Consider the following 14,277-nt stretch of genomic DNA (forward strand, 5'->3'; position numbering starts at 1 on the left):
AACATATCTTATTATGAAATCGTGTAATGGAACCCAAATTCCAATCAAAAATAAAACAAATTTGTTATCAAATACACTAGGCCTATACATTGTATTATAGGAATTTAATAGATGGTTCATTTTAATAAATAAATAGATTAACACGGGTAATGGAAAAGAAATATTTGGCAAAAAACCGGATTTACCAGAGAGCCAGTGGATAAAGAAATTAATTAAAATTAAAACAAATTAAATGAGAAAATGAAAGCAAGGACATTTGGCGAAGTATTGTTTTAGAATTCGAAGGAGTCCTTAAAATGTTATCCTGGCCCCAGGACACTGATTAATGTAAATTCGACCCATAGTTATTTTATCTACTTTTGCCAGCATTCAACCTGTTCAATGTGATTTATGCCTATTTTTAATAAAATTCCGAAATCTGATGTATCAACGTTGTATCGTGCACAAATTATGATTCGAGACTATTTCATTTGACACGGTTGTATGGATTTCAGAAGAGCGGTCCTATAATAGATATCGATTAGAGAATTACAGCAAGAGGCTTTGAGGATGCCGTAATCCTCTTGACCATCAACCAATCAGAGAGACATATTTCAGAAATATATTCGTAAGATTGAAACTCTTTCAACTCTGAAATATATATTTCAAGTAATCTCGTTTCACACTTTGGCTTGCAATAAAGCCACGAAGGGCGGTAATGTTAATATACGATTTCAGTCAAATATTGGTGCAAATATACGATTTCGGTCAACTATTTGGCTATCCTTTGCCCAAAATTATGAAATGTTTATTAGTAACAACAACTCTTAGGAGGGTTTTCGAGTAATTTTAGCGAAATAATGAGGTTAAATAAAAGAAAATCCACTTACAATTTTGGACGCTTAACTGTGGTGTTCTAGGGGAATTAAAATATCACAATTAACATGTTTAATTCAAAATCGTTGTCCTACAAGCACATGTTCAGATTGTGTGAACATTACAAATACAAACAATAAGGTTGAAAAATAAATAGCCATTTAAAAATGATTTTAAAAGATCGTCTATTTTGTAGCTTTATGACACTGAATAGGCCAAATATCTGCCTCTGACAAAAAAAAAAAAAATGTTTTCCATGTTGATTTGTTTTTGTAACAAGTACCGTATGTCATTTCAAAAGAAAGAAAAAAAAAAGGCGGATATTACTTTTAAAACTCAACGCATTAGGCCTAGGCCTACTATTAATACGCCTATAATATGAATGAAAAAGTATAGAAGGCGTTGCATCCGGTTCTGATGAGGGGGGAGGGGCACAAGCCGTTTTCGGCAGTTTTCCTATGGGATTTTCTAATATTTCAGATCAAGGGGGGGGGGGGCTTCCGTGCCCCTAACGCTACGGTTACTGCATTAACACGTTTATGGATGTATTGTGATGATCATACGTAGGCCTATCATAACATGCGTCAACGATATCAATATGTAAAAAGGTGTTGCAAATTCATAACACAGCGTGTTATAATGTAACGAATGCTATGCCAAAACTTTAAAAATTAACAAAAATATCAGTATCAATAAAATCAGAACCAGAATAAATACAAAGGCCTACAAATAATACTTTTAAACTTTCTAAATCAATATATGACTAAATATCAGTATAAATGAATCTCTATATCAATTAATCAATCAGTTATCAATCAATCAATCAATCAATCAATCAATCAATCAATAAATAAATAAATAAATAAATAATAAAATAAATAAATAAATAAATAGGCCTAAATAGATAAATCTATAAATAAATAAATAAGATCTGAATGTGCCATTTATATTATTATTACAATTTTAATATTATTAATATTAGTATCAATACGACGTATTATTAACTTTAAGAAGGTGCCCATTGATTATATAATAATTCAAGTACAGTTGAATCATGGTATAGGTAGGTATTATGATACCTACCATGGTTGAATGTCAAGAAGACATTAAAAGATGTTCATCATTCCGTGCACTCACTAAATTTAGAACTCTTAGAAATTTGGCAACTCCGTATCAATTAAGCAACCTATGATTGTAGCAAAATATATATTTTCCCGGTACATACTATTTATTGCACGTGTAATACTTTTTGACGTCACGAAAAGTATTGTACATACAATATTGTACGTACAATACGGAGTCTGAAGCGCGCTTAATAATTATATAGGCCTTATACTGCGCCGGATCCCGGAGCAACGATCCGTTCGTGACTTCCTCATCCAAAAATCAATAATCCATTGAATCTGCGGGACTCATATTGATGATTTAGCCTATTTGAGAGACTCTCAAATCGATGATTTAGCCGATTTGAGAGACTCTCAGATCGATGTTTTAGCGCATCTGAGAGACTCTCAAATCAATGATTTGGCCTATTTGTGTGCTCTCCACTTTACTCTCAGATCGTGGAATTCTACCTCGTTAGCTACCTGGGCCTCAGCGCAAGGTTGGCGCTAAGAGCTCATTCTTCGTCAGTTTATCATTCAGAGTGGACGTAACAATTTTTTCCCACCCACCACTCCCTTTATGTCAGGGTTGATCTGATTAAAATTGATCAAAATAGTGGACAGGGCGTAAAAATGAATATCGCAAGAGTGAGACAAATCATATAAAGGTCTCGTCTTTAAGTCAAAATGTAATTAAGAATGAAATGAAATCAGAATATGTTGCATGTCACGGTTCTTTGTGTTGCATAATAGTATGACTATATGGGTGTACGTGTGCGAGTAGTTCACTTCAGCTTCAGTTTCTATCTCAGCAACATGTTCTATTCCGTTACGCAGCTGTAATATTTATTCTCATTGAAATAGTGTGGTGAAGTTTGGCTTCTTCCTCAGAAGCATTAGTAAAATTGATTTAATTTGTGTCATTTTGAGTCTGGACGGAGAAAGGAAAACATAATTGGTTGAGAGCCCTCGGGTTAGAATATACTGATGTTCTTTCCGTGCGTAAAGGTATGACTAAGGGGTGTGAGAGTGCGTGAGTAGATCATTCCAGGTTCAGTTCTAATTCTGCAACCGTTTTATGCTGTGGCACAGTTAAATATTCAAATATCGTTGTAAAATAGTGTGGTTAAGTTGCTTCTTCTTCAGAAGCATTAGTAAAATTGTTAAAATTTATGCCATTTCAGTCTTGGGCGGTATTTGGTTGATGAATGTTGTGTATAGCGGGAAGGAAGGAATCAACACCAGGTTGGCATGGGGTAGCTAGACAGGGGCCAAGTACTATGCCCTCAGATTTTTCTTCAACAAAATTTAAGTAAAAAGGAAATATTGTGATCATCAAGTTTTTATGAGGTTGCGCAGCCGGCTAGTTATCGCGTTGAATTCTAGGGTAGGCTGTCCCATTGTATTTAAAGTAGACATCATATGTATACGATATCATAAGCTTTCAAAGCATGGTAATGTGGATCAAGGAATCTGGGGCAGTTTTTTGGATCATTTTTCTAAAATGATCAATTTAATGTACATAATTATACATATATTACATTAATAAATTCTATTTAGTCCTTCCAATCTTCGTGGGTTTATAGCGGGCGCAACTGGCTTTCGAAGTAATTGTTTGGGAGGCTCGGTCGGGTAATTACCGCGAGCGAAAAAGTTGACCATAAATCAATAAATATTAGCTGGCTGATTCCAATGAATTTTCTCAAAGCATTGCATGAATAAATTATGCATTTTTTCTGAATGACTGACAAGATGTCCAAAAATGGTGTAAGGCGTTTCTTTATTTCAGTGTCTAGGGATAATTCGACTTATCTTTTGTTCTGTATGGAAATGTTATATTATTTTATTTAAAGTGGAAACAACATTAACGTTATCTGTGGTTGTTTTGGTTTATTTTCAAATTATTACTGCATGCCGCCTGTCAGCCGCCATAAAGTTTGTGAAAATTAAGGTGATACTCTCCAAAAAGTTTTCCTATAAAATAATTAATTTCTTATCATGTAAAAATCGCAGGTTAATAAATAACGATTACAATGAACATCATTATGGAGGGGGATTTATTATTATATCATTATTGTATGTCGTTATTCCTATGTCTTTACCCTTAAATAGTACGTTTATGCTTGCATGAATCATAATTAATACACGACTTTACCCTTTTCTGTAATTTTTAAAGTTGATTTATTTCTATATTATTTTGTTTCCATGAAGCGGGCATCCTTTACTTCACCTACATATTGCGGCATTACTTATAATCCCCGGGTTTAATCCCATCATTTTGATTGGATAAACTTACGACACGTCATCCTCTCAGGGTCAAAGGGCGCACCGATGTGCTTATCCATTTGATTGGACATCCTGATTAGAAGGAGAATAGCGCGAATGAGATTAAGACTTCAAAGCCGGTAAAAGTTGTTTTTATGAAGAAATTAATAATTTGACCCTATGCCAGTTGGGAAAATGCGTACAGTTTCGCAAAGAATATTTGCACAAATCTGCGTAACTTGTGTCATTGCCTGTCACGAGGCCTTTTGAAACTCCTCGTTAATTATCCAAGAATGCATCAGTTACGTATTATTTCTGATTATTCCTTTAATTTGACTCATCATATGTTCTTGTGCAAATAATGTTTGTACCTTGTTACAAAAAAAAAAAAAAAAATGACTTAGGCAATTAATAGCGTAGTAGGTTGACGATATATACACAGCCCGTTATGTTTACCCCTGTAGGCCTATATCCTAAACAAAGGCAAATAATTTGTGACCCATCACATAAAACCGACCACTATCAGAGGTCTATACCTTGAATCTGTTTGTTTTTACGCTCTCCTGTAATGCCATTGGATTTCGCATTCTTAATTGCAAAGTTAGTCTACACTGCAAAAATTGTGTCTTACCTGAGGACACTATTTAAGACGCGACTTTGAAGCCACTTTTTAGCCATGTCCTTATGCAAGTCATGTCTTGCATGTAGACATGGCTTATGGAAAGACAGGACTCTGAGCTATGTCCTTATCAAGACATGACTAGCTACAAGACATCAACCAAGTATGTAGCTAGCCTAAAGTCATGTCTTAATTATAGGAGCAGAATGGGACATGTCTTACTTCATGTCCTAATTAAAGGCACATTATTAAATAAGTGACTTCTAACAAGTCATCCATTCTTCGAGTCGTGTCTTATCACAATTTCATATGTCTCTAAACTAGACATGACTCATATGCATAAAGTAATGACTAACCACAAGTGGTTAGGGTATGTGACTTGCACAAAGACACTAAATTAAGACATGTCTACTGAAGACATGTGTCCATGCTAGACACAATTTTTGCAGTGTACCTGAAATAATACTGTAAAATAAATAAATAAAACAATTAATTAATTAATAAATAAGCCATTTAGTGAAAAACGCTTTCTTTAAAGATTACACTGCGTCAGTAATAATGTAAACTTTCATTCATTCATTTTTTTTTTTTTTGTTTCATAAACCACCCCTTCATTAGAAGTCAGCTTTCCTGCTATAGGGGCTCCGCGCACAATGGAGCTATGCCACACAGGCATTTGCCGGGCAATTCAGGCCTACATGTGATAAGGCATGAACCTCTTGAAGAAAAAAAAAAAAATATCTATTCCTTAAAACATCTCAAAATTACAGCTTTAGTCACGTATTCTAAGATTAGGATTATAGTATTTTTTAACTAGATTTATATACATGGTTCGATTGTAACACAGTGTGTTTTCTATCCCTTGATGCCCATCACCCACCCAAACATTCTCTTTCCAAGTAGGCCTATTTTGAGTTTAAACGCTCAGTACAGTGATTTGGATTCTAAAAGTAAAAGTGTGTACTCTAGTGCAGTGGCCCTTAGAAAATTTGTATTATTAGCCTGGTGCTGAAATGGAAATATTTGGCTCGACTCAAAAGTAGCGTCCGCACAATGTTTTTTCTATTATCTCAAGGGACCCTTGGTATTTTGAAGAAAAAAAACACTCATAGGGTCAATTACCGGGTCAAAAATTGAAAGTGTTCAAATATCACTTCAAAGTATATCAAATTAATTCGTCTAGGCCCAAGCAAAAATAGGATATGTAATTTTTTTCTCAATACGACCTATGGTTAAGAAGTTATGTGCCGCAACAGGTCAAGGGTCAATTTCCAGTTTGCATAGTTATATTGATCTGCTATCTATTGACAACAGCTATATATTGATCTGTTATCTACTGAAAATAGCTATATTGATCTGCTATCTACTGAAGATAGTTATATTCGTCTGCAATCTACTGGAGATAGCTACATTGGTCTACTATCTACTGAAGATATCTATATATTAACCTGCTATCTACTGAAGATAACTATATTCATTTGCTATCTACAGAAAATAGCTATATTGATCTGCTATCTACTGAATATAGCTATTGATCTGGCACCCCCCCCCCCCATCAATGCATGAAGTTACAACTTTACTTTAACTAGAACACATTAATTATAATATTGATTCTAATCATATCCCTTTAATTGGATAGAACTTTTCATACGTCACTACTTTTATTCAGGTCAAAGGGCGTGCCGCAATATGAAACAGCTTTAAACTATTAATACGTCACCGCTTTTATTGAGGTCAAAGGGCGTGCCGCGTATATTGTTTTGAAGAGAGCGCGTCACAAATCAATGCGCCATTGATACATCCTAATAAGTTTCAGTAATACAAATACTTTTTGAGTTATTTTGAGCTATTCTTGGGACGCGTAGTCAAACTAAGAACTAAGTGTAAGGCCTATACATGAGTTTGAATCGCCAAAAAAAGTAGCATTTTACAGATATCAAGAATAATATCCGCGAATTCAAAAATTTTAGAGAGCAGGTGGGTGCTGTTCGCAAGTCCGTGCCGAGAAAACGAGGTGAAGAACCACCCATACATTGGAACATATTATGTTTAACTTGTATCGATTTTTAATCGACTGGTTATTATAAAATATTTCAAATATTGCCCAGCAGTCCAAAGCAGTAATAAAATATGAAATAATCAAACGCGTTTAAGCTTATATAAAATATATTTAATACATAAAATTAATATAATTTACAAAATGTACACAGATATCAAAATACAAACATTGCAAACTGTTGTTTAAGAAAATCTAAAAAGGTTTTTTTTTAGTTTTTGAAAATCCTTGAAAACCAAAATCCTTGTATAAACACTTTACATTGCTTTCATAATATTCACAAGATTAAAGTCCCATTCAGTGATCCCAGCGCAAAATAATTTTAAAAAAAATCAAATTGTTCAAAAAATTGTTAATCAAATAGCCATTTGGTATTTTTGAAATGAACATTTTGGCAAAAACGAAGAAAATAACATTTAAATGTCGAGTTATATAAGAACACAAAATAAAGTGTGCGAGCAAATAAAATTGCGCGTGTACCTTATTAAGTATTTAACCGATTGCAAACATTAAGCGTTGCGCCCATTTAAACACAGATATAGACCCGTTATTCCATATTAATTGTTACAGTGAGTTCTTTGAAAATACTAATAATATTGTCACGTAGCAGAGACAGTCAGCAGCATTGATCCCATTAATAGTAAGAACATCAGAGTTGTTTTGACAATCTTATTTATAGTTCGACGTTCACATTCATAGTCAGACTTTGCAAGTTTGGGACACTATGTTCATTTCATTGACGACTGGTTCCATTAGCAGGCAGAAACTTCGGCACACTACACACGGGGCTTCCTTGGTAATCAGAAGACGAAGTTGGATAGGCACTATGACGATAGTAGTAGGCATACTGATGAGAGTAGTAGTCATAGGTGAAAGCTCCACCATAATACTGTTGAGGAAGTCCATTATGTCCATAACGTGGCAAGTTCACGGGGTAGCTTGACTGTAGTGAAGGTGGGCAGGTAGAACATGATGCAGATGTACAGATGATAGGTGGTTGTGAACAACAAGCCTGTGTGTAATGCTGGGACGTCATGACCGCTGTCTCGGGAGAAAGACGATGGGAAGTCTCGGGTGGAGTAGGCGTGGATTCCATCTGACGAGGCTTGGATTCGGTTGATGATGCTGACGACGTTTCACTTGTGGAAGTTGAAGTGCTGCGTTTAGCTTCACGACGGTGGCGGGCACGACGATTGTGGAACCAAACCTATAGTGAAAACAAAAAGGGAATAAAGAAAACAAAAATTATACACTTTGTTGTAATAAACACACAGATTATTTAAACATTTAAAGTTGTATAGACAAAACTTCATGGGGGTCTAATTTAACAATAATTAAATACTCTCTCAGATTCTGGTTAAACATTAAGTCAAGGATAAATTAAGAGTTGATGCTTACCAGAACCTTTGTCGCGGTCAAGTCCAGTACCTCGGCTAAATCTTCTCTTGTAAAAATGTTAGGATATTGGTTGTCAGCAAAGGCAGATTCTAAAACCTCAATCTGCTTTCTGGTGTAGACAGTACGAGGACGCCGACGAGGACGACGATCAGATGCTGGTTGACCTTTGGCGGCAACTTCAACTTGTGGTAACGAAGTCATCGGAGGAGCTGAATGTAAAAAAACAAAGAATACGCTCAATTAACAACTACTTACTAATTAATCAAATGAATAACTAATATACATACATTTGGAACTTTTGATTCAACGGGCAAAGGTTGCGATTCACTTCCATTCCATTTAGGAGCAAGTTGGGAAATGTGTAAACATTACTAATATGCCAAAAAATCAAGTTTGAAAACATATCAATCCATTTCATATTATAAGATCGTACATTATGACTTTAAATCGGTAGAGATGAAATAAAACAATGTTGAACAAGAACGTCTAATTAAAACATTATTATTATTACTTATAAACACTTATTATGACAAATCATCACATGATCGTTATAGGGTAAAATGAAAAAATATATATACTTAAAAACACGCCAAATCATCTGCAACTTCTCCTGGCGTATAGTCGTGACGTCCAAGTTGTAAAAATTACGAGTATGTAACCAATGACTCAATTTAGTAATAATCACGAAAACGCCTAAAATACATTTAAAGTTGAATTCCATCATTATGTAAAACACTTTAATTCATGTTAAGACAACGTGCGTGTATTACAAGAGGCATTTTATTGAAAACGATAGTAAGATTTTTGTTTTCACAAAACGCGGCTAAATTGGTTTTTTGCATTTCGATACTAGTTTGCCTTTGAGAGATCGTCGGTGTTAGGAAATATACCCGATTATACCGTATGTATCTGGCGTTTAATTTTGCAGCATAAAACATAAGATGAAGATGCAAACACTAACCTTGATTTAGTCCCAAGATTGCTTCAATGGAGAACGGCGATGGCTTCCGGTGACAAAGGCTGACAGCTTCTGAAGAATTCTTCTGGCTATTGTAATATTCCATGATGACAAGAAGTATAGCAAAGTTACGGTAAACTCCAACGAGAACAAAGTCACAATTAAGTAATACGATAAGGTAATGATTCGATGTGTAATGATTTCAGTTTTGAAGACAAATGATGCTTAGTATTACAAGCAAATATGTTTTATATACACTCTAAGACTCAGCGGAAATCGGCATCGCTTTCTCACGAAGCCGACATTTAATCCAATCATTTCGATTGGATAAAATTAATGACACGTGCTCTTTTTAATTAGGGTCAAAGGGCGTACCGCGGCGCACGTCCCTTTGATTGGACAAGGATGAATAGCGCGAAAGGATTAAGGTTCAATCAGTTCGATGTTGGATGTGAGTTTGCGGGGAGTTGAATGAGGCTCTTTATTAATTATAAATAATCATAATCATTAAACCGTTTGAATAGGAGGTATAATGGAAAACTGAATGGGTTTTTGTTTGTCTATTATTTTTGTTTGGTGAATCATGCCGTGTATTCAGACTTGCTTTCCAGCAGATATTTCAAACATATCACAATGAGATATTTTAGAAACTTTTGTGCATTTATTTATATTTTTTTATTTATTTTTTTATTTATTTATTTATTTATTTATTTATTTATTTATTTATTTATTTATTTATTTATTTATTTATTTATTTATTTATTTATTTATTTTTTTTTTTTATTTTTTTTTTTTTTTTATTTATTTATTTATTTATTTTTTTTTTTTTATATATTTATTTATTAAATTACTATTTATTGGTTGACTGTTGAAATATTTTCTGGTGTATAGGAAAAAGGGGAGATCGTGATAACTACAATTACAAATCTAAATGCAACTTATTCCAGAATTTTTGGAAAAAGACGGGAATGAATAGAACCTGTTCCCGTAAGAGAATCTCTTAAGGGGTACTACACCCCTGCCCAATTTTGCGCTTATTTTTGCATTTTTTATCAAAAAATATATTATATAGGGGCAAGAACTACAACTACTGCACTTGAAATTTTATTTCAACACAGACAATAGTTGTGGAGTTACAGTAAAAAATGTGGGAAAACCAATATTTGATCAATAACTACTTGCCTTGAGTTGCTGAATTTTCAGTACAGCGGTTGTAGTCCTTGCCCCTATAATAAACATATCTTACTTGTCATGTGCTATAATTTTTGAGAAAAATTCAAAAATAGGCATAAAATTGGCCAGGGGTGTAGTACCCCCCTTAAGGGGAATAAAATTGCATTAATGCCGTGTTGCAATATTTTCTGGTGTAGGAAAAATTCATTTTTATTTATTTATTTATTTATTTATTTCAATTTATTTATTTATTTATTTATTTATTTATTTATTTATTTATTTATTTATTTATTTATTTATTTATTTACTTATTTATTTATAGGCCTATGTGTATTTATAAGAATTTTGCCACGCTTTCAATTTCTCCGTACACCACCAGTAATACAATGTTAAATAAATAGAAAGTCTGAACTCTCTACTGCTGCTACTGCAAATAACATCGACTGCCTTTATACAAAACGCTTTTTCGAAAATTCTTATAGAGGAACAAAATTGCATTTATTCCGTGTTGAATTATTTTCTGGTGTAGGAAAAATGGGAAAATTAAGGTGATACTCTCCAAAAAGTTTTCCTATAAAATAATTGATTTCTTATCATGTAAAAATCGTAGGTTAATAAATAACGATTACAATGAACATCATTATGGAGGGGGGTTTATTATTATATCGTTATTGTATGTCGTTATTCCTATGTCTATACCCTTAAATAGTGCGTTTATGCTTGCATGAATCATAATTAATACACGACTTTACCCTTTTCTCTCATTTTTAAAGTTGATTTATTTCTATATTATTTTGTTCCCATGAAGCGGGCATCCTTTACTTCACCTACATATTGCGGCATTACTTATAATCCCCGGGTTTAATCCCATCATTTTGATTGGATAAAACTTACGACACGTCATCCTCTCAGGGTCAAAAGGCGCACCGATGTGCTTATCCATTTAATTGGACGTCCTGATTAGAAGGGAGAATAGCGCGAATGAGATTAAGACTTCAAAGCCGGTAAAAGTTGTTTTTATGAAGAAATTAATAATTTGACCCTATGTCAGTTGGGAAAATGCGTACAGTTTCGCAAAGAATATTTGCACAAATCTGCGTAACTTGTGTCATTGCCTGACAGTTTCTGTTATTGTCATGAGGCCTTTTGAAACTCCTCGTTAATTATCAAAGAATGCATCAGTTACGTATTATTTCTGAATATTCCCTTTAATTTGACTCATCATATGTTCTTGTGCAAATAATGTTTGTACCTTGTTCCCAAATTACAAAAAAAAATGACTTAGGCAATTAGCGTAGTAGTTTGACGATATATACACAGCCCGTTATGTTTACCCCTGTAGGCCTATATCCTAAACAAAGGCAAATAATTTGTGACCCATCACATAAAACCGACCACTATCAGAGGTCTATACCTTGAATCTGTTTGTTTTTACGCTCTCCTGTAATGCCATGGGATTTCGCATTCTTAATTGCAAAGTTAGTCTACACTGCAAAAATTGTGTCTTACCTGAGGACACTATTTAAGACGCGACTTTGAAGCCACTTTTTAGCCATGTCCTTATGCAAGTCATGTCTTGCATGTAGACATGGCTTATGGAAAGACAGGACTCTGAGCTATGTCCTTATCCAAGACATGACTAGCTACAAGACATCAACAAAGTATGTAGCTAGCCTAAAGTCATGTCTTAATTATAGAGCAGAATGGGACATGTCTTACTTCATGTCCTAATTAAAGGCACATTATTAAATAAGTGACTTCACCCATTCTTCGATTCGTGTCTTATCACAATGTCATATGTCTCTAAACTAGACATGACTCATATGCATAAAGTAATGACTAACCACAAGACATGTGGTTATGATATGTGACTTGCACAAAGACACTAAATTAAGACATGTCTACTGAAGACGTGTCTCCATGCTAGACACAATTTTTGCAGTGTACCTGAAATAATACTGTAAAATAAATAAATAAAACAATTAATTAATTAATAAATAACCCATTTAGTGAAAAACGCTTTCTTTAAAGATTACACTGCGTCAGTAATAATGTAAACTTTCCTGCTATAGGGCTCCGCGCACAATGGAGCTATGCCACACAGGCATTTGCCGGGCAATTCAGGCCTACATGTGATAAGGCATGAACCTCTTGAAGAAAAAAATATATCTATTCCTTAAAACATCTCAAATGACAGCTGTAGTCACGTATTCTAAGATTAGGATTATAGTATTTTTTTTTAACTAGATTTATATACATGGTTCGATTGTAACACAGTGTGTTTTCTATCCCCTTGATGCCCATCACCCACCCAAACATTCTCTTTCCAAGTAGGCCTATTTTGAGTTTAAACGCTCAGTACAGTGATTTGGATTCTAAAAGTAAAAGTGTGTACTCTAGTGCAGTGGCCCTTAGAAAATTTGTATTATTAGCCTGGTGCTGAAATGGAAATATTTGGCTCGACTCAAAAGTAGCGTCCGCACAATGTTTTTCTATTATCTCAAGGGACCCTTGGTATTTTGAAGAAAAAAAACACTCATAGGGTCAATTACCGGGTCAAAAATTGAAAGTGTTCAAATATCACTTCAAAGTATATCAAATTAATTCGTCTAGGCCCAAGCAAAAATAGGGTATGTAATTTTTTCTCAATACGACCTATGGTTAAGAAGTTATGTGCCGCAACAGGTCAAGGGTCAATTTCCAGTTTGCATAGTTATATTGATCTGCTATCTATTGACAACAGCTATATATTGATCTGCTATCTACTAAAAATAGCTATATTGATCTGCTATCTACTGAAGATCGTTATATTCGTCTGCAATCTACTGGAGATAGCTACATTGATCTACTATCTACTGAAGATATCTATATATTAACCTGCTATCTACTGAAGATAACTATATTCATTTGCTATCTACAGAAAATAGCTATATTGATCTGCTATCTACTGAATATAGCTATTGATCTGGCACCCCCACCAATGCATGAAGTTACAACTTTACTTTAACTAGAACACATTAATTATAATATTGATTCTAATCATATCCCTTTAATTGGATAGAACTTTTCATACGTCACTACTTTTATTCAGGTCAAAGGGCGTGCCGCAATATGAAACAGCTTGAAACTATTAATACGTCACCGCTTTTATTGAGGTCAAAGGGCGTGTCGCGTATATTGTTTTGAAGAGAGCGCGTCACAAATCAATGCGCCATTGATACATCCTATAAATAAGTTTCAGTAATACAAATACTTTTTGAGTTATTTTGACTGAGCTATTCTTGGGACTCGTAGTCAAACTAAGAACTAAGTGTAAGGCCTATACATGAGTTTGAATCGCCAAAAAAGTAGCATTTTTACAGATATCCGCGAATTCAAAAATTTTAGAGAGCAGGTGAGTGCTGTTCGCAAGTCCGTGCCGAGAAAACGAGGTGAAGAACCACCCATACATTGGAACATATGTTTAACTTTTATCGATTTTCAATCCACTGGTTATTATAACAACAAATACCCAACTTGCAAAAAATACAATCAAAACCCAGGGACCTACAATTTGGAATTCACTGAAAGACGAAATAAAAAACTCGCATTCCCTCTCTTCCTTTAAAAAAAGAATGACAAATCACATTTTAGATCAATATCACTCTGAAAAAATCAATAACGAGTACGCATCAATCATGTAAATTCCCTTATCCCCCTGCACCCTCGTTTTTCTGGATGTTCTAGTTTTATTCAAATCAATATTTGTTTCATATTATTCATGAGGTACACGCATGTACCTAATATGACATCCTCTTCATGTTATTATTGTTTCATTGATACACTAGTTCACTTATTCTAGTTAAATTAT

General features: G+C 34.1%; 1 protein-coding gene across 1 annotated transcript; it reads right to left on the reverse strand.

The window, feature by feature from the left end:
* Positions 1 to 7,053: 7,053 nt before the first annotated feature.
* LOC140136611 (uncharacterized) lies at positions 7,054 to 9,553 on the reverse strand. Its single transcript, XM_072158295.1, has 3 exons — positions 9,258 to 9,553; positions 8,297 to 8,505; positions 7,054 to 8,105 (listed from the first exon to the last, which is right to left on the reverse strand). The coding sequence occupies exons 1-3, from the start codon at positions 9,358 to 9,360 to the stop codon at positions 7,632 to 7,634; spliced, it is 786 nt and encodes a 261-aa protein (XP_072014396.1). The 5' UTR covers positions 9,361 to 9,553; the 3' UTR covers positions 7,054 to 7,631.
* Positions 9,554 to 14,277: the final 4,724 nt, after the last annotated feature.

This window comes from Amphiura filiformis, chromosome 16, assembly GCF_039555335.1.
Source record: "Amphiura filiformis chromosome 16, Afil_fr2py, whole genome shotgun sequence".
Taxonomy (NCBI): domain Eukaryota; kingdom Metazoa; phylum Echinodermata; class Ophiuroidea; order Amphilepidida; family Amphiuridae; genus Amphiura; species Amphiura filiformis.